General features: G+C 43.5%; 1 protein-coding gene across 1 annotated transcript in view; it reads right to left on the reverse strand.

Annotated features, from left to right (window-relative positions):
• The window catches only part of LMCD1 (LIM and cysteine rich domains 1), a 68,050-nt gene extending 44,256 nt beyond the window's left edge, over positions 1–23,794 (reverse strand). Inside the window, exon 1 of the mRNA XM_003785473.3 lies at positions 23,522–23,794. Coding sequence (XP_003785521.1) covers positions 23,522–23,563 — 42 coding nt within the window. The 5' untranslated portion in view covers positions 23,564–23,794. The remainder of the gene's footprint in view (positions 1–23,521) is intronic.
• Between the last annotated feature and the right edge of the window lie 334 nt (positions 23,795–24,128).

Genomic DNA, 24,128 nt, shown 5'->3' on the forward strand with positions numbered 1-24,128 from the left:
GGGGAAAGGTGAACGAAGACCCTTCCAGTCTGTTTGATCTTAAATGTCTGGGGGACTTTTCACACCGGATTCCATAATATATATATATATATATTTTTTTTTCTTTTATAATGCAAAACAAATGCTCCTTTCTTTGTTCCCACCAGTCTTCAAGTAGAACCACCCTCTGGCAGTGTTGCCCTCTGGCTCTTGCTCACTCACTCCCCAGGCTTTGGGAAGCCCCGAGTGAGGGCTTCAGGCTGCGGCCAAGAGGATCTTGTTTTCCTTAGTATGAGATGAAGGAGTGGGACTGTTAGGCCTGGGCTATAACAGAAAAATACCAGTTAACTTCTGCAAATTCCTGGGCTGCAAGCCCTCAACAAAATGGAGTAAGTCTGGTTCACTCCCAAGATAGATGGGAAAGTGCTCACTAACTTCTTGCTTGACTAACTCCTGGGCCTGGGAAATAAATCAACTGTCTCCAAACTGCCCTTTAGACAATACTAGATGGAGAGAATACTGAGACAGATATATGGAGGAAAAGTGCTGAAACTAAGATGTATGAGAAAATATTAAAACAAAGATGTATGACGTATTGGCTAACTTTTTTTTTAGAGACAATCTTATTGTGTTGCCCTCGGTAGAGTGCTGTGGCATCACAGCTCACAGCAACCTCCAGTTCTTGGGCTTAGGCAATTCTCTTGCCTCAGCCTCCCAAGTAGCTGGGACTACAGGTGCCAGCCACAATGCCTGGCTATTTTTCTGTTGCAGTTTGGCCAGGGCTGGGTTTGAACCCGCCACCCTTGGTATATAGGGCCAGAGCCTTACTCACTGAGCCACAGGTGCTGCCCGACGTATGACTAATTAACCACAAAATTCTGCTTCTGTACAATGCTTACTTGCTACCCCACCCGAATGCGCCTGGACAGCCTGCGTGCCAACCAGGATTCAGACCAAGCCTTAAAAACCCAACTCCTTAAGCACTCGGGGCTGCTCTTAGAAACCCCATGCAGGGACACTGAGGCAGTGGCCAGCTGGTTCTTCACTAAAAGGACTCTGCTGTAAATTTGCCTTGTCTGGCAGTGTGGTCTTTGTGGAACTTCTGGGCACGACAGGACTTGCAGCCCCAGTCCTGGGGGGCGGGAGGTATCTATTTTTTATCCTATCCAACATTAAGATGACTGGCTTAGAACACAACACCAACAGGCAGACGGATGTGCAGAACTGGCTGCTGTCTTTCTCTATCCTGGGACTTCCTTTCCCTACCCTCTGAACTATGTTCTCCATGGTGACCTGAAATCTATACATCCTAAAACCATGGCAAGTTCCACACAGATGGCACCAAAGACTACATTAGAGGTCAGATGACATAACCCTCCAGGAGCTCTGTGTGTGTTCTTTTTTTGGAGACAGAATCTGACTATGTCATGCCCTCGGTAGAGTGCCATAGCATCATAGCTCACAGCAACCTCAAACTCTTGCGTTTAAGTGATTCTCTTGCCTTAGCCTCCCAAGTAGCTGGGACTACAAACACCTGCCACAAGGCCTGGCTATTTTTGTTGTTGTTGTAGTTGTAGTTGTCATTGTTGTTTAGCAGGCCTAGGCTGGGTTTGAACCCACCAGCCCAGGTATATGTGGCCAGTATCCTAATTACTGAGCTACAGGTGCCAAGTCATGTGTCCTAATCTTTAATTTCTACCCTGGGGTTGCTTATTCCTTGGACACTTCCCTTCCTCTGGACAAGCACAGATGTGAAATCACTACGACTTAGATGCCCTTTCCCTGGATTGTATAATGAGAGTAAAAGTTCACAGACACAGAACTGACACAGCTCCACTGTGACAGTACTGAGAATTCCATGGGTGGAAACTTCTTCTGTCTTTTTCTGTCTTTGAAGATCATTCTACTTAAAGCAACAAAATAGGACCACAATTGGTGACTGATAAGCTGGTGGCAGAAGTCCCTACAGGGTAAAAAGACTCGATTATTTTTCATATTAAAATAGGTTTGCGTGCGTTAAATTTATCCCATGGACTGGCTGTAGTTGAAGGAGTCAGATGGATTTATCTCATGATGTTAGGGGTTTCTGATGTCCCACATAAAGTTTTAAACAAATGCTGAATGAAAGAAAATTTACTCTCTATAAGAAATGACATTTTCTTTTTAATGTTTCGAATTAAACCATTAGTTTTGTCTCTTAAGATAGCTGAATTATAGGAGAATTTGTAGTTGGGACAAAACATACCATATTCTCTTTTTTGAACCCCGGTCTCAACATGTCGTGTTTAGAAGGTAAGATTAAGTTAGAATCTAGGAGGCTGCAAAGCAGAAATGAATTCATGGAAGCCCAACATGTCACACAAGAGAGCCTGGGAGGTAGAGGGATGCATGAGGGGGCCAGACCCCTTTTGAGACCAGAGGTTGTTCTGCTGTCCCCTGAACCAGCTGTTCCTGAAGTGGGCCCTAATCACTGTGGCCCTGGGGCTGTTTTGGAAGAGGCCACTTCCTCAGGGAAGCTTTTAACGTTCCTAGACTATCTACCCACCTCCTTTCCCTCCAGGCTCTCCTAACCACAGCGGATGGCCCTTATGGGAACACCACTACACTTATAATCACTTACATGGTTTTGCCTTCCCATCCAGAGAAAGGAATCATTGGAGACCACCAAAGTTAACATCGTCTGTGAACGAAAAGGGTTAATCTGCCTATAAAAACAGAGTAGAAAAGCAAATCCAGATGTAGAAAGGAAACAGAAAATGAAAGCTTTCTCCGTTTAAGATGCTACCCTACTCCTCCCTCCCCACCTGGGCCACTGGTTGGAGACTGGTTCCAGAACAGCTGGGATGCTGAGAGCTGGAGTAAGCAGGTGGAAGTCTGTCTCTGGGCTAGCTGACTAGCTGACCGTGGCTTTAAAGCTGTAAGTCATCTCAGCAGGTGTCCTTACCATCTGCATCCTAGACATTTCCTGATTAAAACACCCAATACTGCAGGTACAGCTCCCTTGACCATCTGGTCTACTAACTGGCTCCTCTGGGATCATCTACCTCTTACCACAATTTCACCTGGCACAACGGAGCAAACACTGGGTGCTCAGGTGCCCAACACAGGGCACTGTCTTCTCCTGTCTTTTCCCTCCTCTGTCTGCCTTTTGAATACTAACACTCTAGCATTTTTATCACTTTCATCAAAAATAGGCGAAGAGGTGATAAGACTCAAATCAGTACATTTTTTCAAGGGCATGTAACTCTTGGAAAGGCCTGATGTGAGGGATATTTGGACAGAGGAGCTATAGCAATTCTATGACATCATTTGTGTGGCCAGGCTCCCTCTCCCCGTTGGCACTGGGGACAGCCTTTGAAAAGGCAGAGCCTGGAAATAGTCACAGAATATCTCTTTTATCTTTTGAAGGTGATGGAATTGGGATTGCTTTGAAAAAGAGGCGCATGGAATAAGGCAAAACGCTCCAAATCCTGAATCGAGCGGTTCGCTGCTGGGTGACTGGATGTGCGTGTGGAAAATCTAGGAAGCTGGAGGTCTCAGCCCAGCACACGGACTCTTTTGTTTAACATTCTGTTGGCAGGGTGAGCTGACAACGGAGGGCAGCAGGAGCCCGGCCTCCGTGGCTGCCAGCTTTTTGCTGATAGCCGATGTCTACCCGCCACTGTCTCCAAATTAGGCCTACAGATCTTACGTTTTTTGGAGCCATGTTGGACTGGAGTGATACGATTTTTTTAAGACTGAACTAATATTTTCCTCTGACACCAGCTCCCTTTGAACTAGCTACAGACGCTGCCCAGGCCAACGTGAATGGTGAGTTGCACAGATTGACAAAAACCAGCCCAGGGACAAAGCCATTCTCTGCTATTTATTTGAGAATCTCCCAAGTTTCTAGAAAAGCCAGGTTCATTATTTGAGGGCCTAACTGCTTAATTGATTTGGTTGGAATCTCCTTTTTGTGGGTCTTTTGAGACCATAAGGATCCCCAGAGGATGGGCACTGTGGTGATGGTCTATGAGAGAGATTCGAACAGGGCAAGCACTGACCTGGCATAGTCTTGCTGAACTAAGAGCTTCTAAACTCCAACGCAATCTTTTTTTTCCTTGAGTCATCTTTTTTCTTCCTTAGATAGGCTCTGCCAGCTTTGGGAACAATACAGTAAGGCCACTAGTCTATGAGCCAGATGTTACCTAGCCTTCCTGGGAATCTTATGTGGAAATTTACCAATAGCTTGAGGGAAGTCAGGACAGAAGAAGCTAAAGTTCCCCAGGGACTCCTTATTCCATCTCACTCCCCTCACCTCCCTTTCTTAAATGAGAATAAGCTGTTGATGTCCCCAGGCCTTGTATCTTCAAGTTACCCTTGGAAATTAAAATCTAATTGGTTTCATGGTTCTTAGACTTTGGCTCTTTCTCAAGGATGAATCTGTTAACAAGGCCGGCAATACCTACTTAATATACTTGCCCAGTTTTATAAGATGCTCCTGATTTTAGCAGCCTGATGTCTTAAGAATGTTACCCTATAAGAACGTAACTTGGTGTGCGTGTGTGTGTCGATATACTATCTGCAGCATTACAGATCTTTCCAAGGATAACACACTTTTTACTGGAGTTAGTTTTGGACAGGGGGAGACTTAGCGTACTAGGTTGGAAGATTTTTAACTTTGCCGGTCTGAATCTTAATATCTTAAAAGGAAATGTGCTGTATAAATGTACTAGACTGTTATTGAAAGTCTGAAGGTTTTGCTTACACTAATGCTTCCTGCTGGGAATCTTAGGCCTAAATTCCAAGGCTAACTTGTAGAACAATGGAAGCATTGAGATACACACACACACACACACACACACACACACACACACGGAAAGGGATTTCCTTCAACCAACATTGGTGCCCTGATAGTAAAAGATCACTGATGTTTCACCTTTAGCAAGATGTTTTCCTGGTTTAAAACAAACATCTTACTTATAAATGACTCCCTTCTTCTCTCTTTTGATATTATGTATTTTTAAAACTAATATTAAATACACTTTTTAGTTCAAATGTTTTATCCTTTCCTGATTTTCTACCCACATAATTATCTAATTACACACACTATATATGGTTGGATTCTACAGGATCTTAAAGAGTATTGAGGCCAAATTTTCCTAAGCTCAGTTTCATGAGACAGAAATTAGCAAATTGTCATTCATGCAGCAAACAATTCACTTTCAAGGTCTTTTAAAACTCATCTGACACAATTCAAATGTAAAACAGAACTAGAGAAGACAAGTTGCTTTATAAAAAATTATCTCTTGTGTAAATTTAGAATTATTCGTTTAACTATATGGTCTAGGAAAGAGGCCAAAGTCCTGCACACCTGAGCCTGGCTGCACGCAGCTCCTTTCTTTTGGACTATTTCTCTCTCCCTTCACCTAGGAAATCTTATTGTCCCTCAGATAAGATACCCCTATCATATGGTCTTGGAAGGCCCCACACCTTGCATGTCTTTGTATTATAGTGCCCATGATAATGGTCATTATTTAGTCATGTGTGTAACTTCCTGATGCCATTCTTTCCTGTTAGACTGTAAGTTCTAGGAGGGCAGGGTCCCTCTATGTCTAGTTCATTTCTCTATTACCAATGCCCAGAAGAATGTGCCTTGTGAGTAATAACTCCTCAATAAAAGTTTGTTTATATAGATTCCTTTTTTTTTTTTTTTTGTGGCCGGGCTGGGTTTGAACCTGCTACCTCTGGCATATGGAGCCTTTGCCCTACTCCTTTGAGCAGGAGTAACCTTAGATAGATTCTTTTTCTCTATTTTTTTATTTATTTTTTGAGACAGAGTCTTACTCTGTCACCCTGGGTAGAATGCCATGGCATTGTCTTAGCTGACAGCAACCTCAAACTCTTGGGCTCAAGCAAGTAGCCTCAGCCTCCTGAGTAGCTGGGACTACAGGTGCCTGTTATGATGCCTTGCTAGTTTTTCTATTTTTAGTAGAGACAGGGATCTCACTTTTGTTTGGGTTGGTCTCAAACTCCTGAGCTCAAGCAATCCACCCTCCTCTGCCTCCCAGAATGCTAGGATTATAGGCATGAGCCTCCGCGCCCAGCCTAGATTCTCTTATAACACTTTGATTTTCATAACACTTTGATTTTTGCCTTCTATCTACGCTTCTTCATGGCACATCAAAAGCTAACACTTGTTAGACACTCTGCATCTGAGGCTGATGCCTGTAGGCAGAGTCTGAAGGACGAAGAGCTACCCTGGTGTCCTCTGGCCACCCCCTTCTCTGCCTTTCTCAAAGACCCTCCTCTCCCGCCCAGGTTCTAGCAATGGATCATTTCCTCTCCTCTTGGAATATACACCAATAGTTTCAACTCTTCCCTCCGGCTCTCATGTTTATTCCAGGAGTGTTTTCAGCTCCTGGAATCCCTTTGTGGATAGACCAATGGAACTGCCAAGTCGCCCTCTCTGCCTCCTGACCCCACTGGTTTTCCTGTGGTTGTATATCCCGGCCTGCCCTGTCACCTGGACCTGACGTCTGAATCCCACTCACCTGCCCAAGGCAAGGAGACTTGGAAAGAAATGCCCTTCTTACTGCAGCAAAGCTCAAGTTTTCCTCACTGCGGGGTCTGTTTCTAGTAGCCTCATCCCTTGTGTGGTGGATCCTGGAGGTAAAAGATGCTCCCCTGATGGGAAAGTCAATTTTTTCACCTTCTGGAAAGCAGCTCATTGGAGAGAGAAAACCAGACTTTAGAGGTCTACAAGTACCGGGAAATTGCGAAAACTGAAGCCAATTGGTGAGCGTCATTAAGCTCTGCAGACTTTCCACAGCATTTTGGGTCTTGGCTCGCGACTTTGGATATCCCTTTGTTCACTCCTACCCTTCCGATGATTTGCTGACGAGGTGCTGGGGAGGTCTGTGCGTGTGGGAGTTGAACCTGAGCCTTGGCTGCAAACTCAGTACCTGTGTGACCTCCCAAGTAGTTTCTCCTCGCTAAATTTGTTTTTTTTCTCATCTTTAAAATGGGCCATAATCTCTACTAGCTTCACGGGATGGCTGTGAATCCAGTACAATAATGCCAGTAGGATGTTTTGAAAACTACCAAGCTCCCTAGATATTGGGGATAATCAAGCGTTCGATCAGTGATTTTCAGCCGGTGTGTCAAGAAAATTTTTAAAGCTCATTAATTAAATTATATTTGAAAGAAATTCAAAGCCCAGTAAGCATATTCTTTTTTTTAATTCCTTTTTTCTGATCAACATAATTTAAGTGTGCCATAGAAGTTTAACTATACATTCAACTGTGCCTTGAGATAAAAAAGGTTGAAAACACTGCAGTAGATGCTTATGAAACCTCGTGTTCCTCCTTCATGACTTTGTCCTGTATGATTATTGACTTATAACTTTTCTTTAAAGAGAATACTTTTTAGGAACTAAAAGTAGACCTACCATTTGATCCTGAGATTCCTCAACTAGGTATATACCCAAATGATCACAAATCATTTTACAACAAAGACATTTGCACCAGAATGTTTATTGCAGCCCAATTCATAATAGCCAAGACATGGAAACAGCCCAAGTGCCCATCAACCCATGAATGGATTAACAAATTGTGGTATATGTACAGCATGGAATACTATGCAGCCATAAAAAAGATGAGGACTTCACATCTTTTATATTTACCTGGATGGAGCTGGAACATATTCTTCTTAGTAAAGTACCTCAAGAATGGAAAAAAGTGTCCAATGTACTCAATACTACTAGGAAATCAATATATAATCTCCTACACATTCATATGAATGGTAAAACATAATTATAGTCCAGAAAGTAGAAAGGAAGAAGAGAGAGAAGGCAGGGGAGGAGGGAGGAGTGAAGAGGGAGGGTATTTGGGGGGACCTCACCTAATGTGCATGATGCAATGGTACATTTCAAAACTATTAAGAAAAGCGTATAATCGTGACAGATGTGTTACTTAGTTCAGTGGAAGCACTTCACATTGTATATCAAATCAGTACTCTGAACCCCATAAATGCATCAATGTACACAGTTATGATTTAATTAAAAAAAAGAGAATACTTTTTAAAAACTTATTTCTTAGAAAAAAAAAAACTTTATCCTTAAAGTGTATACAAAATAGGAAGTAACTATAACAAATACAATAAATTCGAATCATTAAATTCTAGCTAGATATGATTATTGCCTTCTAAAAACGCTGAGCCTGGGGGCGACTTGCTGTTTGTTTAAAGTGAGGCTGGGCAAGTATTTGAGATGTTAAAGGCATGTTAGCACCAGATGGAGACTTTCTCCTTGATATAATCAGAAAGATGAAAGACCTGAAATGAGAGAAAGATCCCGACTAACACAGTTGGGTATTGCTAATGCACATCTGTTTATTGACTAAATTCATCTGTGACCAACAAGTCCACGACCCACACTTCTGGGACACTAAAAATGGGTTAAGTATAGACAAGAAATAGTGCGGGTTGAGTATCTGAAACGCTTGAGACCAGAACTATTTTGGATTTTCAGATTTTGGAATAGTTGTATACACATAATAAGATGCCTTGGGGGATAAGATCACACGCACACACAAAAAAACCCATGAAATTCATCTGTTTCATAGATACCTTATACACATAGCCTGAAGGCAATTTTATACAGTATTTGAAATAATTTTGTGCATCAATCAAAGTTTATGTACATGAAGTGAATTGTGGAATTTTCCACTCGTGGCATTACATTGTCACTCAAAAAATTTCCAATTTTAGAGCATTTCAGACTTTCAGATGAGGGACGCTCTGCCTGGGCAGAGGGAAGAGGAAGAGGTGTGGACTGAACCACCTGCATTTAATTCACCTTCATCTTGACTAGGTAACTATGGCAATTTACTGAACCCCTCTGTGTCTTAGTTTACTCATCTGCAAACTGGGGTGGTTGTAAAGATTAGGCAAAAAGATGGAGCACAATGCCTGGCACATGGCCCATGCTTGGTAAGAGCAGATAATATGTCTCTTGCAATAGCATGGCTTATAGTTCCATCCCTCACACCAAGGGCAGGACGTGGTTGAAATTGCTAGTGTTTTGGTTCTGAGGAGAGGAAATGACTAATGAAACTAAGGAGAAAATTGGGGGCCATTTCTCTTACTAGAAAGAGGACAATTAAAGTGATTAATCGGACCATTCAGATTTTTAAAATATTTTAAAGATATCAACCAGCAAAGCAATTTCCCCTAGTAAGACTTTGAACAGAACTATCTATGCCTTCAAAAGAATATTCATGGTCAGTGTGGTGTCAAGGGCTTGGCTAAAATTATAAAGCAAAGAGAGGTGTTGATATTAAATGCTTTTAAAAAAGAAGAGTGCCAACTCTAAGTCTGCAGGATAAGAAGAAATATGATGAGTCCAGGGCCTTCTCAGAATTTCTTGCACTTCAAAGAGCATGTACTTGGCAATGATTCCGGCACTTTCCTGAGTTTGGTCAACGTGGCTAAGGAAAGGCACAACTCCTAAAATCCGTGCAGATGGAACTTTTCCACTGGCCCTATTTTGGTATAAATATTCATCAAGGACTAGAAACTTAAAGTAGATATTGGTCTGAGCTATAAGTGGTTTGGACTCAGTTTCAGCCTGTTTTCAGGCGCCCCTCTGGCTCTCGTCTCAGGAGGGCCAGCCCTTCCGAGATGTGGCGGCTGCTGCTACTCAGTGATCTGGGCCAACTGCCTCCCCAGACTGTGGAAATCATCACAGTCTGTTCTCAGGAGACTTGGATCCAGAAAGAGAGGGCCTGGAGGGAGTTCGGGTAAAGGTTCGAGTTAGGTGTTTGACAAAGGGAAGTGAATCAAGGCCTGGCTCATCCACCATCCTAAAACCAATCTGTTTGTAGGCAAGTTTGAAGAAGGGAAGAAAACTTGGGACCATACGTCAAAAATTCAGGGTCTGGTTTGGCAGGCTGCCCTCTCTCCTTCCTTTGCTTTCATTTCCTTTTCATCGCTAGATTCCTCAGAAACACCACCAAGGAGTCTCCCCCTCACTCTCCCTGGCCCAGTCCTACCTTCCCAGTTCTGGTCTTGACCCAGAGTCAGAAAGCAACATTTGTGGGGACCCAATGAGGGCACCAAAAGAGACTAATGGCAACTCTATTTCATGGCTGTTCTGTCTCCTCTACAATTGTATTCTCTTTCTCTCCTTCCAGACCCTCAGGACACTCTGTCCCTGTCAAGGAGAGCAGGCTGTTCTTATCTCTTTCAGTGTCTTTCCTTCTCTCTCCTATTTCCTGGTTCCTTTCTACTCCCTTTTCTGTCCATTAGCATTACTGAGCCCTTAACACCTGCTGCACTTTCCAGGCACACACAGAGGATGAGGCATCTTTCTGTCCTCAAGGCACTTGCAAATGAAGAACTTGAACATCAACAGGACATGATGGATCAAGAGTTAAACAGGTAAGACAGCAGTGGCAGATGCTCCAGGGCCATTCAGAATATCAAGGGAGCATTTGGTAGGACAGGAGATCCCTGCTAGGAGTTCAGTGGAGAGAGAACACGGTCTGAATCAATGGTTTCATGGAGGAGGCATTAAAGGAATGGGTGGGATTTGGGTCATGGAAAAGGAGGCCCCCTTGGTATGCGGGTGTCCAAGAAATAGTTGGCCAGGGAATGAGTGACAAATCAGTTTGAGTGAGGCAGAATCTGGCCGTGGAAGATGAGGCTGAAAAGGTCCCATCACATAGCAACTTTAATATAGACCAAAGTCAATGGGAAGATCTGAAAGAGTCCTAGTGGCAGCTCCTTGGGACAAAGTTTTCCCTTAACATGATACCTGCATGTGCCGGCAGCAAAACTAAGCCTTCTCTGCCTTCATCCTCACGTCCTTCTCCTGCTTGGATGCATATGACTTTCTATTTATCAAATATCATCTCTGTTGTTTTCTAACCTTATGCTCAAAGTGACATTCATGTATTCAATCCATGTATATATCCCAGGTAACCAATATCCAGATAAAGATAGAGAACATGCCCAGTGTCCCAGAAAGGTCCCTATTCCTCTTTCTAGTAATAAACATCTCTTTATAATAAAGGGGGTCATTATTCTGATTTCCTTTGCTGTGGATTAGATTTTTGAACATCACATAAATGTAGTTATAGAATGCATACTCTTTTGTGTCTGCTTTCTTCTTCTGTTCAGCATGTTTAATATTACCCATTTGTTGCATACATTAGGTGAGTTTTTTTTTTTTTTTACTACTAAGTATTATTCTATTATATAAACATTTAATGATTAGTTCAGCCATTCTCCTGCAAGAAGATGGAGATTTAAATCATTTCCACTTTGGGGCTATTATGAATAAAACTAAGTTTTTCTTGTGAACATGTATGCTCATTTCTTTGGCACAAATACCTAGAAGTGAAATTGTGGGGTCATAGGGTAGGTATGTATTTAACTTACTAGACACCACCAGCTTTCCACTGTGGTTGTATCATTTCACATTCTCCTTGGCAATGTCTGAGAGTTCCAGTTGCTCCACATCTTCTCCATCATTTGGTAATGTCAGTGTTCAATTTTACCATTCTGCTGGGTAGGCAATGCTATCTCCTTATTCTTTTAACTTGTATTTCTCGGATTAATAATGATGTCAAGCTCCTTGTCCTATACTTTCAGCCATTTAGACATCTTCTTTTGTGCATGCCTATTTAAGTTTTTACCTATTTTTTTAAAAAAATTTAATTTTAAATTGATTTGTAGGAGTTATTTGTATATTTTCATACAACCTATGTATACAGGGTGGCCATGAAGTCTGTGTGAAATTTTAAATTGTATACTATTTTAAATTACACACGAACTTTATGGCCACTCTACACACACACACACGCATATATATACATACTATGAATGTAAGTATTTTTTTCCGTGAATTGCCTTATACTTTCGTAGTAGTATCTCTTAATGAATTCAAGTTCATTTTGATGGCCAGCTTTCATTATTTATTTATTGAGTACTCTCTCTCGTGGAAAAGTCACAGGATGCACCATTTGATTGTTGTTTTACTGTTTTAGCATTCCTTCAGCAATAAGTGATGACAATTTTACAAATAATCTTTAAAAAATCTTGGATATTACCTTCATATGTCAAGAGTTTCATCTTCGCCTCCTTAGGCTTCTCTGATTTTAAATACATATCCTTTCCCGGTTTTGTTCTTTAAAAATCAGATGATTTGCCTCTGAGTTTTTTTGTTTATGACATGGGCTCAAAGTTCTGCTCTTGGTGCTTTAATGTTGCCTAGTCCCTCTCTCTTGCCAGGCTCTGTCACTTGGAAAATCTTCTTTTAAGAAATAGGATAGTTTTGATGGCAGGGAAGTGGCCCTCCCAACTGGGAGAGGACACAAGGAGAGGGGACCATCCTGGCCAGAACCTGGCACAAGTCACAAAACTCATCCCCAGAGGAACACTGGGGGATGTGTGCTGCCACCTCACTTAGCTAAGATCTGACATTAGGTGTCCCTGAAGGTGGGAAAGAACTAAAGAAATAGCTGCTCTGGCCTTAATCCTGACCAATATGTAGGATATAGTAAACTAGCACTGGAACTTTAGGAAAATAGTGGTCACCACATGGTTGAACCTACCACGGAACCAAAGAGAATCAATGGGGAGAAGTAATAGACAAAAAGAGAAAGAGAGAGAGAGAAAGAGACTTTAGCTCAATAAAGAAATTGAGAGGAGTTTAAACAAAATTCTGACAGCTTCTGGCTGCTGGGCTCTTCTCACTTTTGAGGTCTTAGATGAAGCAGTTATGTAAAATAAAGTTTTCAAAAGTCTTTCTGAACCTGAAATGCTCGGATACCCTGAATTCTAATCCTAGCTTGTTCATGGACTAGCTCTGTGGCCTTGAGTACGTCATCTAGCCTTGTTGGGTCTGTTCCCCAGTCTGTTAAAGAAGGAAATTGACCTAGAGAATCTCGAAGACCCTTTTCACCTCTTCAAGTTTTAATTACTGAGATGCACAGTACACACATTTCTCAAATGAGCATATGATTTCCCCTGGGAGGCGCCCATCCCTCCACTAGGCTTCAGGAGACGTGCAGAGGTGGGCGATGACAGCTGTCTAATTAGCTATGAATCTCACAGGCTCATGTTTTCCCCATGGGCTGTTTGGGCCTGTTGGCTGTGTGGGAGGACAGACTTGAGGAAACAACGCTTTTCCATCAAAACTTGCCCTTTCTGCAGGTTCTTGCAAACACAGGGATGATGGCTATAATGTTATTTTCCAGAAAATAGGCAGGGAATCACCTGGGATTTTTTTTTTCTGTTTCTTATACCATATGCAACTGGCAAAAATCAAGCACAATCGTCCCCGTGGCATTTCAACATTCAAACCGTGTGTTTCAGTTAAAGGCATCACCTGCTCTGAAATGCAGCTCGAAGGAACCCACATTTTCAGACTGAGTCAGAAATCTGAAGTGAGAACTGTGGGAAAGGGGTTGTTTTGATGCAGGATTCCGGATCCATGTTTCAAAACACTGATTTGCGGGATTTTTTCCCCTCTTGTTATCATTTAAGTGGCTTCCGAGTGTCCAGGTGAAAGTCAGGCCTCGCACAGCACAGACACACCCCGGGGGTGCTGAGTGCCGTGTGTGTGCTCTGCTCACGTGTGCAACGTGCTGGGTCTCCTACAGGGTGTGTGTGTGTTTGTGTGTCTTCATTTCATTCTATTTATATGGAAAGTTAAAATGGTTGACAATTTTAAATTGCACACAAATTTTATAGACACCCTGTATGTTGTATCTCCAGTTATTTTTTTTCCCCCTGAGGTCACAACATGAAACTATAACTTCCTGCAAACATTCAAACTCAGTGGAGGTGAGTTTGCCGGTCCGTTGTTGGGCTTGGGGGAGCTGCAAGCCAATGCCGTGGGACGTTTTCTACACACAAGCTTGGCGGGTCCTGCCATCCTAGTACCCCAAAGGGTTTTGGTTCAGAGGAAGAACAAGTTCTCAGATGAGAAAATAAAAGATGAGCATCCATGGATGATGGATATATTAGAATGTGTGTCTCCACAGCCCAAGATGGATGATATTCCCCAAGTTGTAAATCAGATAGGATGGAGAATATGGGTGTCAGATTTGGAAGGCGTCAAACTTGACCGTGACCAGATCCTAACAGCTCATTCATCCTCATCTCTCAACACTCAGTTCAAATGTCCCCTCCTGGGGAAGCCTCCCCCGACCTCCCCAGGTAAGATTATGCACTCCCTTTTCCCATCTCCCTCAGCCCCACATTTGCACCTCTGGTCAAGGTCTTCAGATATTGCTATGGTTCTTTCATTATTTGATTAGGCTGTCCCTTTTCTGAGAGGATCAGAGTTTGGTATTTCTTTCCTTTTGTTTTTCTGTTTCCAAGCTCACTGGCTGGCATAAAATAATATGTAATATGCACTATACATTCCATAAAACGCATTATGTGATACTTGATTGAACCAGATACAAATCTTAAAGTTAGCCAAATGAGAGGTGGGTTAAAAAGGTTTTCATTAAAATAATGTTTTTACTCTCTTTACCATTTCATTCTTCATTAGCTCTTTTAATATGATGATGTCTTTGTTTGACATTCATTATATGTCAAGTTCTGTGCTAAGAACTTAAATTATTGGCCAGGCATGGTGGCTCACACCTGTCATCCTAGCACTTTGGGAGGTCAAAGCAGGAAGCTCACTTGACGCCAGAAGTTCAAGACCAGCCTAGGTAATATTTACAAAAAATAGAAAAATTAGCCCATTGTGGAGGTGAGTCCCTGCAGTCCCAGCTACTCGGGAGGCTGAAGTATGAAAACCGCTTGATGTTGCTATGAGCCATGATGCTGCCTGGGCAATAGAACGAGGCCTTGCCTCAAACAAACAAACCAACAAACAAAACATACACACAGACAAAACAAAACAAAAATCTCCGTACATTATTATGAGTCTAATAACTTTCAGGTCTACTTTATTGATGAAGAAACTGAGGATCAGAGCTCATGTGGCTCATTTGAGGTAACAGGAGAGAGTGGCAGAGCTGGGATTTGAACTCAGTTAATTTCCTCCAAGAGCCTCAGATCTCAATCTATGATAGCTGCACATGTATGTATGTTTATGTATGCACACATGGACGTGTGTGTGTGTGTCTCTGTGTGTATAATACTGTTAAAATTTTGTCTTGATGGAGGGGGGTCTTAATATTTTTGGGTTCTTTTGGCTGTCTGACATGAGAACATCTCTTCTCTGAACAATGTTTTTTTCTTTTAGAGACAGTCTCACTTTGTCCCCCTCAGTAGAGTGCTGTGGTGTCACAGCTCACAGCAACCTCCAGCTCTTGGGCTTAGATGATTCTCTTGCCTCAGCCTCTCGAGTAGCTAAGACTACAGACACCCACCACAACTCCCAGCTATTTTGTTGTTGCAGTTTGTCTGGGGGCCAGGTTCGAACCACCCTTGGTATATGGGGCCAGTGCCCTACCCAGTGAGCCACAGGTGCTGCCCCTCTGAATAATGTTTTAAATGCATAAAATAAAAATTATAAAGAAAACCAGTATTCCCAAAATAGTATAAACATATGAAAACAAATCTGTGACTTAGTCACATATGTGTCTTTATCAAATGAATGAGTAGGCTCAAGCAAAGGACCAATGGATCTAATTACCATCATTTCAGAGCAGGGATGAGTAGGAATGGTATGTGAAGGCTCTATCTTAGCTGTAATACGTTATAAAACACCTGATTTCTTTTGGTTACAGAAGTACAGGGGCTGCTAAACTTCCAAGGCTTTTGCCTTCACTCATAATAGCAGGAAGTGCCAGATTTCAGTTGGGGATATAAGGATAGAATATTTTTCATCATTTAAGTTCCCTGACATTCTCGATACTATCTATAGATCCCTGAGTAACAGCTTCTCCTCTCTCCATGAACGAGATTTCAAAACATTCCCCTCTCATACTTTCTCCAGTGCTGACCTCTCCTCCCATGAGAGCCAGATGCCCTTACTAAGAGACTTGCTGGCCACAGAGCCAGGCCAGGGCGGGGAGCACAGGCGTGTCCTGGTAGGTGGGGTCGCTCTCCCCCAGGGGAAGGGCAGAGCTCAGATCCACTTTCCCTTCACTTCTTTCAGCCAGCAGATTCCTGGGGCCATCACCCTGCTAGACATTCAGCCTCATGAATCAGTACCTAGAAATGCCACTGAGTCACCAGCCCAAATAGTTGCTCTCTTCTTAAGAGCAGGTTTCTGTCAGCACTGTTAGTCAGCCAGGATCCTTTTCTCCATGATCCTGCCCTTTGGTGTCTCTGTTATCTGTACTGTGAAAAAGATAGCTTAGGACATTCACCTGCTCTGAAGATGTGTGCAGGGCATAGAATCAACTGGTCTACCAACATGAGAAGCTGAGATAAGATAGTGGTGGGACCTGAGAGCTGCCAGCAGCCCCCCTTTGCCTCAGGCTTTTTACCCTTCTTTTCACATCAGTAGTTTCTTCCCAAAGCCCCTGTTTAAGTGATGATGACTGGGAGGACCATCATATACATTCCACAGCTGCCCTGGGGAGATGACAAGAGTCGGGATGTGGCTCTGAAGGTGTGGATGGGAAAAGGAAGGGAAAGCTATGTGAGCGTACTGGGGAGGAGAGGGCTCAGGAAATACACAGCATCACAGAATACTGACATTAGTTCCCCTGACTATGAAAAATAAACTCCACCAGGCTCTAGTTTACATGATTGGGGCGGAAGCTTTCTTGGTCTTGTGTTCAGCACTCAGCACAGTGCCTGCTACATAATATATGCTAAATGCATATTCGTTCTGTAAAGAAATGGGTGGCTATTACCCTACCTAATAAGCAAGACATCTGCAGGTAAGCACCCGTATGAGATTACACAGCAGGGATCAGCCCTTGGTATGGAGCAAAGGGAAAGCCCCCGTGGAAGGGGAAGCATTGTTGCCAGTCGCACAATTTTGCATGTGACGTGGCCAAAGTACATTTATGGTGAGGACCAAGTTTAACTATCAAGAGAAGGTCCTGCAATCTGATATCTTAGAAATCACATGCGATGTAGGTAGGTCGACTGGACACTTGGTCTTCCACATTGCAGCAAGCAACAACCTACAGGATTTTTGCACTGTGCTGATGAGACGGGACACCAGTAACCGCAGAAAGAAATATTTATTCCCTTTATATACTTTATCTGATTCAGATATTTTTTTAAATGTATAACTACTCTTAGTTTTCTTTCTCAAATGAGGAACCAGAGGTCCAGAGAGGATATGTAATTTGGCAAAGTTTGCAGGCACGGTAAATGGCAGAACTGCCGGTCACATCATGATCTTCATGTTTGCTCCTGAAAGCAGCTTCTGAATCTTGTTGCCAAAACTGAGTTCACAGCCCCAAATTTCCACCTGACCGTCTGAAGTCTGAGGGTATGAGACTGACACACAGTTGGGACACGCTGGGTATAGAAGTGGCAAAGTAGAAAAGATACTTTTTTTCTCCTTCATTCATAAAAGATGCCATGGGTCAACACATCTTGGTCCTGGCATCATTCAATTACATCACGTGTAAATGTCGGATATGCCACTTCTCCCCCATGTCCAATCTGTAACGTGAAGAGGTTGAACAAACAGATCACTAGATTCTGCTAAGCTCTTTCAGACAAGGATTCATTAGCATTTGTCTCCCAAGATAAATTTTACAAAGGTTTCAGTGTTTTAAAACAGGAGGAGAAAAAATAATTAATCTATAAACAAATCACGTGAATTTGAAACAGCTGCCTTGGGCTGGACACCGATGCTCCTTCGTCCTTCAAAAGAGTAACTTGCCACATGGAGCCTTAGCAACCTCATTTCCTTTTAAAGAATGTCCTAGAGGGGGCCCACGCCATGTTTTGCTTGGTCCTTATTTATATATTATTGGGTACACTCTGAGTCAGGCATGCAGAGGCCAAACTTATTTCCAGGCTAAACTTTCCAGAATGCTCTGGGACTAGGACGTCTAGAATTTTTTTTTTAAGTGTCAGGAATCTTTATGATTCCTTAAAAGATGTCTCTATTAGCCTTTTATTTAAAGAGGTCATACACTTTCTAGAAAACCAGGAGAAATCTAGAAAGGCCTTATTTTATACTGGGAAAATGGCTTGACTTAGAATGGGTGAAAGTACCTCCTTGGTAGTGACCAAGAGATATTGGAGAGGGACAGATACCTGGTAATGTTTGGCAAATGCTGGGCAGTTTCTGAATCAGACTCGCATGAGTTCAGCTGGTTGAAAGAAATTGATCTGTGTGTGAAGCTCCCAGTAATCACCTTAGTCCTTTTTTGCTAGATTCCTGTTCCTGATGAATGCCTTTTTGTTTCTTATGAAGTAGAAAGAGCTTAAATTTGGGAATTTGAGCTTGAGTTCTTAACCTGTCATCACGTGACCTTATGCAAATCATTTTAAATGCTCAGTCTTAATTTCTCCATGCTATTGGTATTTGTGACGGTCCAAGACTGGTTCAGGACACCCCAAATATTCCATATAAACTTAAGGAAATGTCATGATCTTGAGGGACTTCTGTAGAAGTGGCTGGTGGCCCTGTACCTGGTGAGATTGTGGCAGCTATTGGCGAAATCCTTAGGAGAGATTTCCAACTGAAGGCTCTTCAAGACCAACAACTGTCTTTGTTTTGGATGTCCCGAAAAGTTTCTCCACAATTCTGCCTCCAGTGGAATGGCGTTTTAGGCCTACTTTGCCATCATCGTTTGTTATTTGGGAGCCGGCCTGGTGTAAAGGAAAGGTCAGTGGGCTAGAGGCAGAAGGCAGCCTGGTTCTCATCCAAGTTCTGCCACTTCCTAGAAAAGTGACACATCCAAAGTCACCTGGTGAGTAAATGGCTGTGGTTATTGTAATGACTCAGCCTCCCTGCCAGAAGTCTGTTCTTAAAATAAAGATTTAAATAGTGTTGGATGAACAGAGGGGAGATAAAAACTCCCAAGACCTGTTACTTATCATAGCAAATCTCCACTTTCATTATACATAAACTGTTTGAATATGCAAGTTAGAATGAAAGGATGATCCTCCTTCCCAAAGTCAAATCAGATACCTCTTCTGGAGCCCAGTTGGCTTCAGCAGGTTCTGGCAAGAACTGTCTCTCATTTCTCTACTTTTTCTTCACCAAAAGTGGCTGGAATTGGGTTAGAAAGAAAGACACACGTGATACCCTGAGTGGCAGTCCCTCTTTCCTGGTCCCTAGACTTTGCTCAATCAGCCTATTCATTTTCTTTCTTGCCACCTTTGGTCAGTAATGTGGAGAGAAGATCAAACTAAGGATCCTCAGTGGGGAATGCCCCACCTTCCTACCTGGAGGGGACTTGGTAAGCTCCAGGCTGGTCTCCTTGCCTGGGAGCTGAGATGGCTGAAATTAAAACCCAGAGACCATGTGCCTCTCCCTGACTCCTGCCACCACAGGTGACAGATACATTGGTCTTAGTCAACCAGCCTCCAACCTCACATATTCAGATACACCTGCAGACTAAGACAGAGATCTGCAATTTGCAAGGTAACATCCTGAGTGTCTGTTTTTGGAAATCTTTTAAGAAACACATAGATAATTTATTTCTTTAAAAAGAAATAAGGCTTACTTTTGGGCTAAGTTGCTTATACACCTATGGGCATGTCTCCAATGTCTTGGCTATTAAGGTCTTTAAGTGACAGTTTAATATGTTTTTAAGATTGAGGGAGCCAACGACAGTTCTGGAGGAGCTGTGTTTATGTTGGACCGGCCTGCCCGGGGGATGTGCCAGCAGTTCTGCGCACTGCAGGAACTGGAGGTGAAAGCAGGAAGGGCTGAGTGTGGAGGGAAGGACTAGCCCGGAGGACAGGAAAGCCAAGAGGGGTGTGAAGCAGAGCAGTGTGGAGAGAGACGCCCAGCAGCACACTGAGACGGAATCATTCCATGCTCCTTGGGCATTATGTTGTGGGGTGAAAAACAGACCCTTTGGAGCCAGTTCACTTGGCACCTGCGCAGTCAACAGTGAACATCTAGATCTCTTTGTTCTAGCCTTTACAAAATTCCTGCAAATGGCTCCTAGATAGTCAAAGGGTCTGTATTCTTCCAGAGCCTTACAGACATCATTCCACCTTCCCAGCAACCTCTGATACTGAGCCAGACCCCTCTGAGCCTCAGTTTCCTTATCTAAAAAGTGAAAAGAGAGCTCCAAGTTTCTCTGTAAGCCTAAAATTCCATAACTCCAGAACGAAATGCCCAATGACTGTCAGACCATGTTCAGGAGGAAAGATGCTGCTTGGTGTAACCAGGCTGTGCATCTGTTGGGTAAGAATAAAGGCAAGATCATGGGTCACTGTCATAGCTTCTCAGGACTGAGAATCTGGCTTAGGATTGGCTGGGTAAAAGTTGTTTGCACTTTAGATGGGACGGTCATAAACAAAAATGTGTCTTTCATTCACCAAAAGACTCCTTTCAGCATCCATATACAGGCTGAAATATACCACCACCCGCAAGGATAATTGATAGTGGCTAACTTGAGTGCTCAAGTGCCAAGTCCTCATTTAATTATCACAGCCACCTTGGGGGGTAGATGCTGCATTGTTTCCTCAATTTTCCAGTGAGGTGAGGATATCAACTCGAAGTTAATTAGCTTGCCTAAGAGCCCGCAACCAGTAAGGCGTAGACCTGGCATACGAACCTGGATCAGAGGACAAACCCTATACTAGTCACCAGCATCTTTAATAAACAGCGGAAGAACACATCCACGTCAGCGATTGGTTTCACCAAGACATGGGTACACTAAAAGCCAGATCTCACCTCTATACAACATATCCATGTAACAAAACTTCACTTGTACCCCTACAAAATATGTTGAAATTTAAAAGAAATGGCATCTGGCTTTCAAGGCCCTCTCTTAACAAGGAATTTTGGCAATTTCGCCATTCTATGGGAATTCTCTGTGCTGTGAAGTCTTCTCTTTCCTTCTCATTTGTAGAAAAACAAATGATCGCTCAACAGCAGCCAGGAGCATTTGATTTCATAAGGTTGAGAGAAGTTGGGGGAACCTCTAAGCTCTCTGACTGTGTGGGAGGGGGACCTATAGTAAGTCCCTTAGCCTGTCTGAAGTTGGTTAGATCACCTCTAAGGTTGCTCCAGTTTTGGGATGTAATGTTCTCTGTTGAAGATCTTTTTATGAATTTCCATTTGCTGCAGATTGCCACCCTTTCACCCCTGGAGGTCAGGGCAGTAGATACAGTATGCATGTCATTTAAAACCATTTTCTCATTTTGTAAATAGATCCCTTGCAGTTCTAAGAGCCTATGAAATTGTTTCAAAATGTCTACGTGTGATTAAGCATCTTGAAGCCAAATGTTGTAAACCCCCCCCCACCGTTGTAGATTTAAAAAATAAATAGGCAATAAAAACTTTTCAGCATGCTGCCAATGTGACATAGTACTTAATCACTTCTATAACATTCGGTTCAGCTCTCAGCTTCCTTCCCTTCCCTAGGCTTTCAGAGTTGAAGGCACTGGTTAATCTACAAAGCAATGATCTTTTTCCTGATTGTCGCAGTCCCAAGAGGTAAAAAATATCTGCCCTTTCATCTCTACCCACCAAATTCTTTCTCTAAGCCTGTAATTGGATCTAAATGGAAAATACACCCTTTGCAGGCCAAGGAAGTTGGCACTAGAGGGTGACAAGAAGGAGAACATGTTCCACCTCTAATCTGGATAATCGCACTCTCCTACGCAAAGGAAAATAAAAACAAGGCTTCCTCCAAGCAGTGGGCCAGACCTATAGTGAGGAAGGGGGTCCCCATGTATATCATCTCAGTCCTCATGGCAAGCATCAGTCAGCTGATATGTATTCACAATACCCAGAAATCATTTTACTTTCCGGAGGACAATGGAATTCTGCCTCCTTAGTTCCTAAACTCCTGAACTCTTCTACTTTGACAGAACTTGGGGAGGCAGTTCAAATACCCAATATCACCGTGCTACAACAAGTTAAAAAATGAGGCATAAAATGTACCCTATACAAATACTACAGTCTCAGAGGAACAGATATTCCCACTGGTTCACTCAGTTTTTTGAGTCCTGCAGTATGTGCCATGGTGTGCTGTGTTGGAACACAGATGAGCAAGTAAGGTTTGCCGGTAGGAGTTCAGAAATGTGTAGAAAAATAGGAGCATGGCATGCATAACCCCCTACCAGGTAGAAGTTAGTAAGTATCTTCCAGAGGTCTAAGTATGATGGGAATTCTACAGAAGGAGAGGTGACTTGGTTCTGCAACTAGTCTGGGAAATGCAACAAGGCATCGTACACTCCAGAAAGATGCCTAGATTAAAACTGAGTGGGTGTACACACTCAGAAAGGTCCTCTGGACTCGGTGTGAAGATTGGGGTCTTGCTGTCTGTAGAAAAGTGTAGCTGTAAATTACATAGAGAATGCTGAGCCTCTCGGCGGCTGGCTTGTGTTTTTATTCTGGTTATGACATGAATTTTTGTACCCCCCTCTCCATTATTCTACCCTGCAGGTAAGGGGAGATGTTTAAGGAGGGCTTTGCCCTGCAAGACTAAATAAATTCCCTGAGATCAGAGTGTAAGAGCGATAGTTTAACTCACAGTATCACTGTGGGGAGTTTAACTCACAGTATCACTATTCCCTCCCTGATACTATGGAGAGTGAAGGAGTGGGGCATGTCACCCCTACATTAGATGCTAGGAAACTGAGGCTCAGCAAATTGTCTTGGTCAATACTGTGCAGTTAAAATGTGGCAGGACCGGGTTTGAATGCCGAAGGCTTTCCTTACACTCTGCTGCCTGCTGGAGAACTAACTTTCTGTTGCTCTGGGCCTCAGTTTCCCAATCTGTAACGCCTAGGTTGTCTCTTTGTTTCGTTCCCATTCACATTTCCTCTAAGTATCTAGCCTGTGTCTTCTCCCAGCTGCCTTCAGGTAAGCAACCAGTGGGTGTTAGAGCTACAGCCACAGGCCCCATGTGTGATAGTTTAACCATGACCTTCTGGGCTGCCGGCCAGCCCTTCATGAAAGGGAAATGTGCAGACCCTGGGGATAGAAATTAGTTTCCTTGTGCTGGACTGGTGGCTAGTGCCAACATCACCAACCCAAATCATTGGTTTTAGGTGTGTGTGTGCGCACAAGTTGTGTGTGCAGTGTGGCAGAAAACCACAAAACAGTAGGCTGATGGCAAAAAGGGAGACTCCTTGCTCTCCATTACACACCTCCAGTCAACCTCTTCGGGGGCAGAGAAGCTTGGGTTTTTCACTCGGCATACCATAATATTGTCAAAGAAAAAAAAAGTTTTACCTTAATTACATCTGAACCAGCATTGTCACAAACCCTTTGCAAATACTTTACACAATTGCTTAAAGAGTGCATTTTGAGAAGTGTGCTTGTTAGCCCAAACGTACATTCCTAACTAGTTTTCTGTGCAGTCTTGGAATTTAGTGACTTTCCTACTCATCACTTTTAGGTAAGTCCCCGCGAACAGATGGAAAAGAGAAACAGGGAAAAGAAAGGCTCTGGATTAAATACGGACAGGTCTCCGCTCACCTTTTTAACTCCTGGGTTGAGGTCCTTAGCCACCTTTGCCATCTTCTTCTCGGGTGGAGACACAGCGCCTGGCTTCTCAGGCAGAGGCGCGAGGGCGCGCAGCAAGCACTGGGGAGACTGAATGGCCAAGTTCGCGGGCCCGGGGGCAGCTCTGTGAGCAGCCGAGCGCAGCGGAGCCGCTTTAATTGGACAGCGGGACTCCCTCTAAAACCTCGCCAGCCAATCCGCACGGGCGCTCGCTCTTGGCCAGCCAATCCCAGCACGAGGCGGACCCCCTCCCTCTGGGTGGCCTCCGCCCTGACGTCAGCGCGGCTGCGGCCCCTGCCCGCCCCCGGAGGCGCACTCCAGTCCCTAGAGCTGCAGGAATCCGTCCCCACGCCCTTCTCCTTTAAAGGCAGCGGACTGAGGGTGGGGCGAGCGGCGCCGCCCCCGCGATCCATTCAGGTCAAAAAGGAGAATGATCAAACGGGAGGGACGAAGTATTTTTAGTGAGCTGGATCCAAAAATAAATGCTGAGCCGTGTTCCCCTTCCCACCCTTTCTGCCCTGTCGTAGCGGGAGCGGGTGGGGGCAGGTGGCTTGCAGGAGCGTGGCCTACCCTGGCCAAC

The sequence above is a fragment of the Otolemur garnettii genome, unplaced genomic scaffold, assembly GCF_000181295.1.
Source record: "Otolemur garnettii isolate 467f Iridium unplaced genomic scaffold, OtoGar3 scaffold00015, whole genome shotgun sequence".
Classification (NCBI taxonomy): domain Eukaryota; kingdom Metazoa; phylum Chordata; class Mammalia; order Primates; family Galagidae; genus Otolemur; species Otolemur garnettii.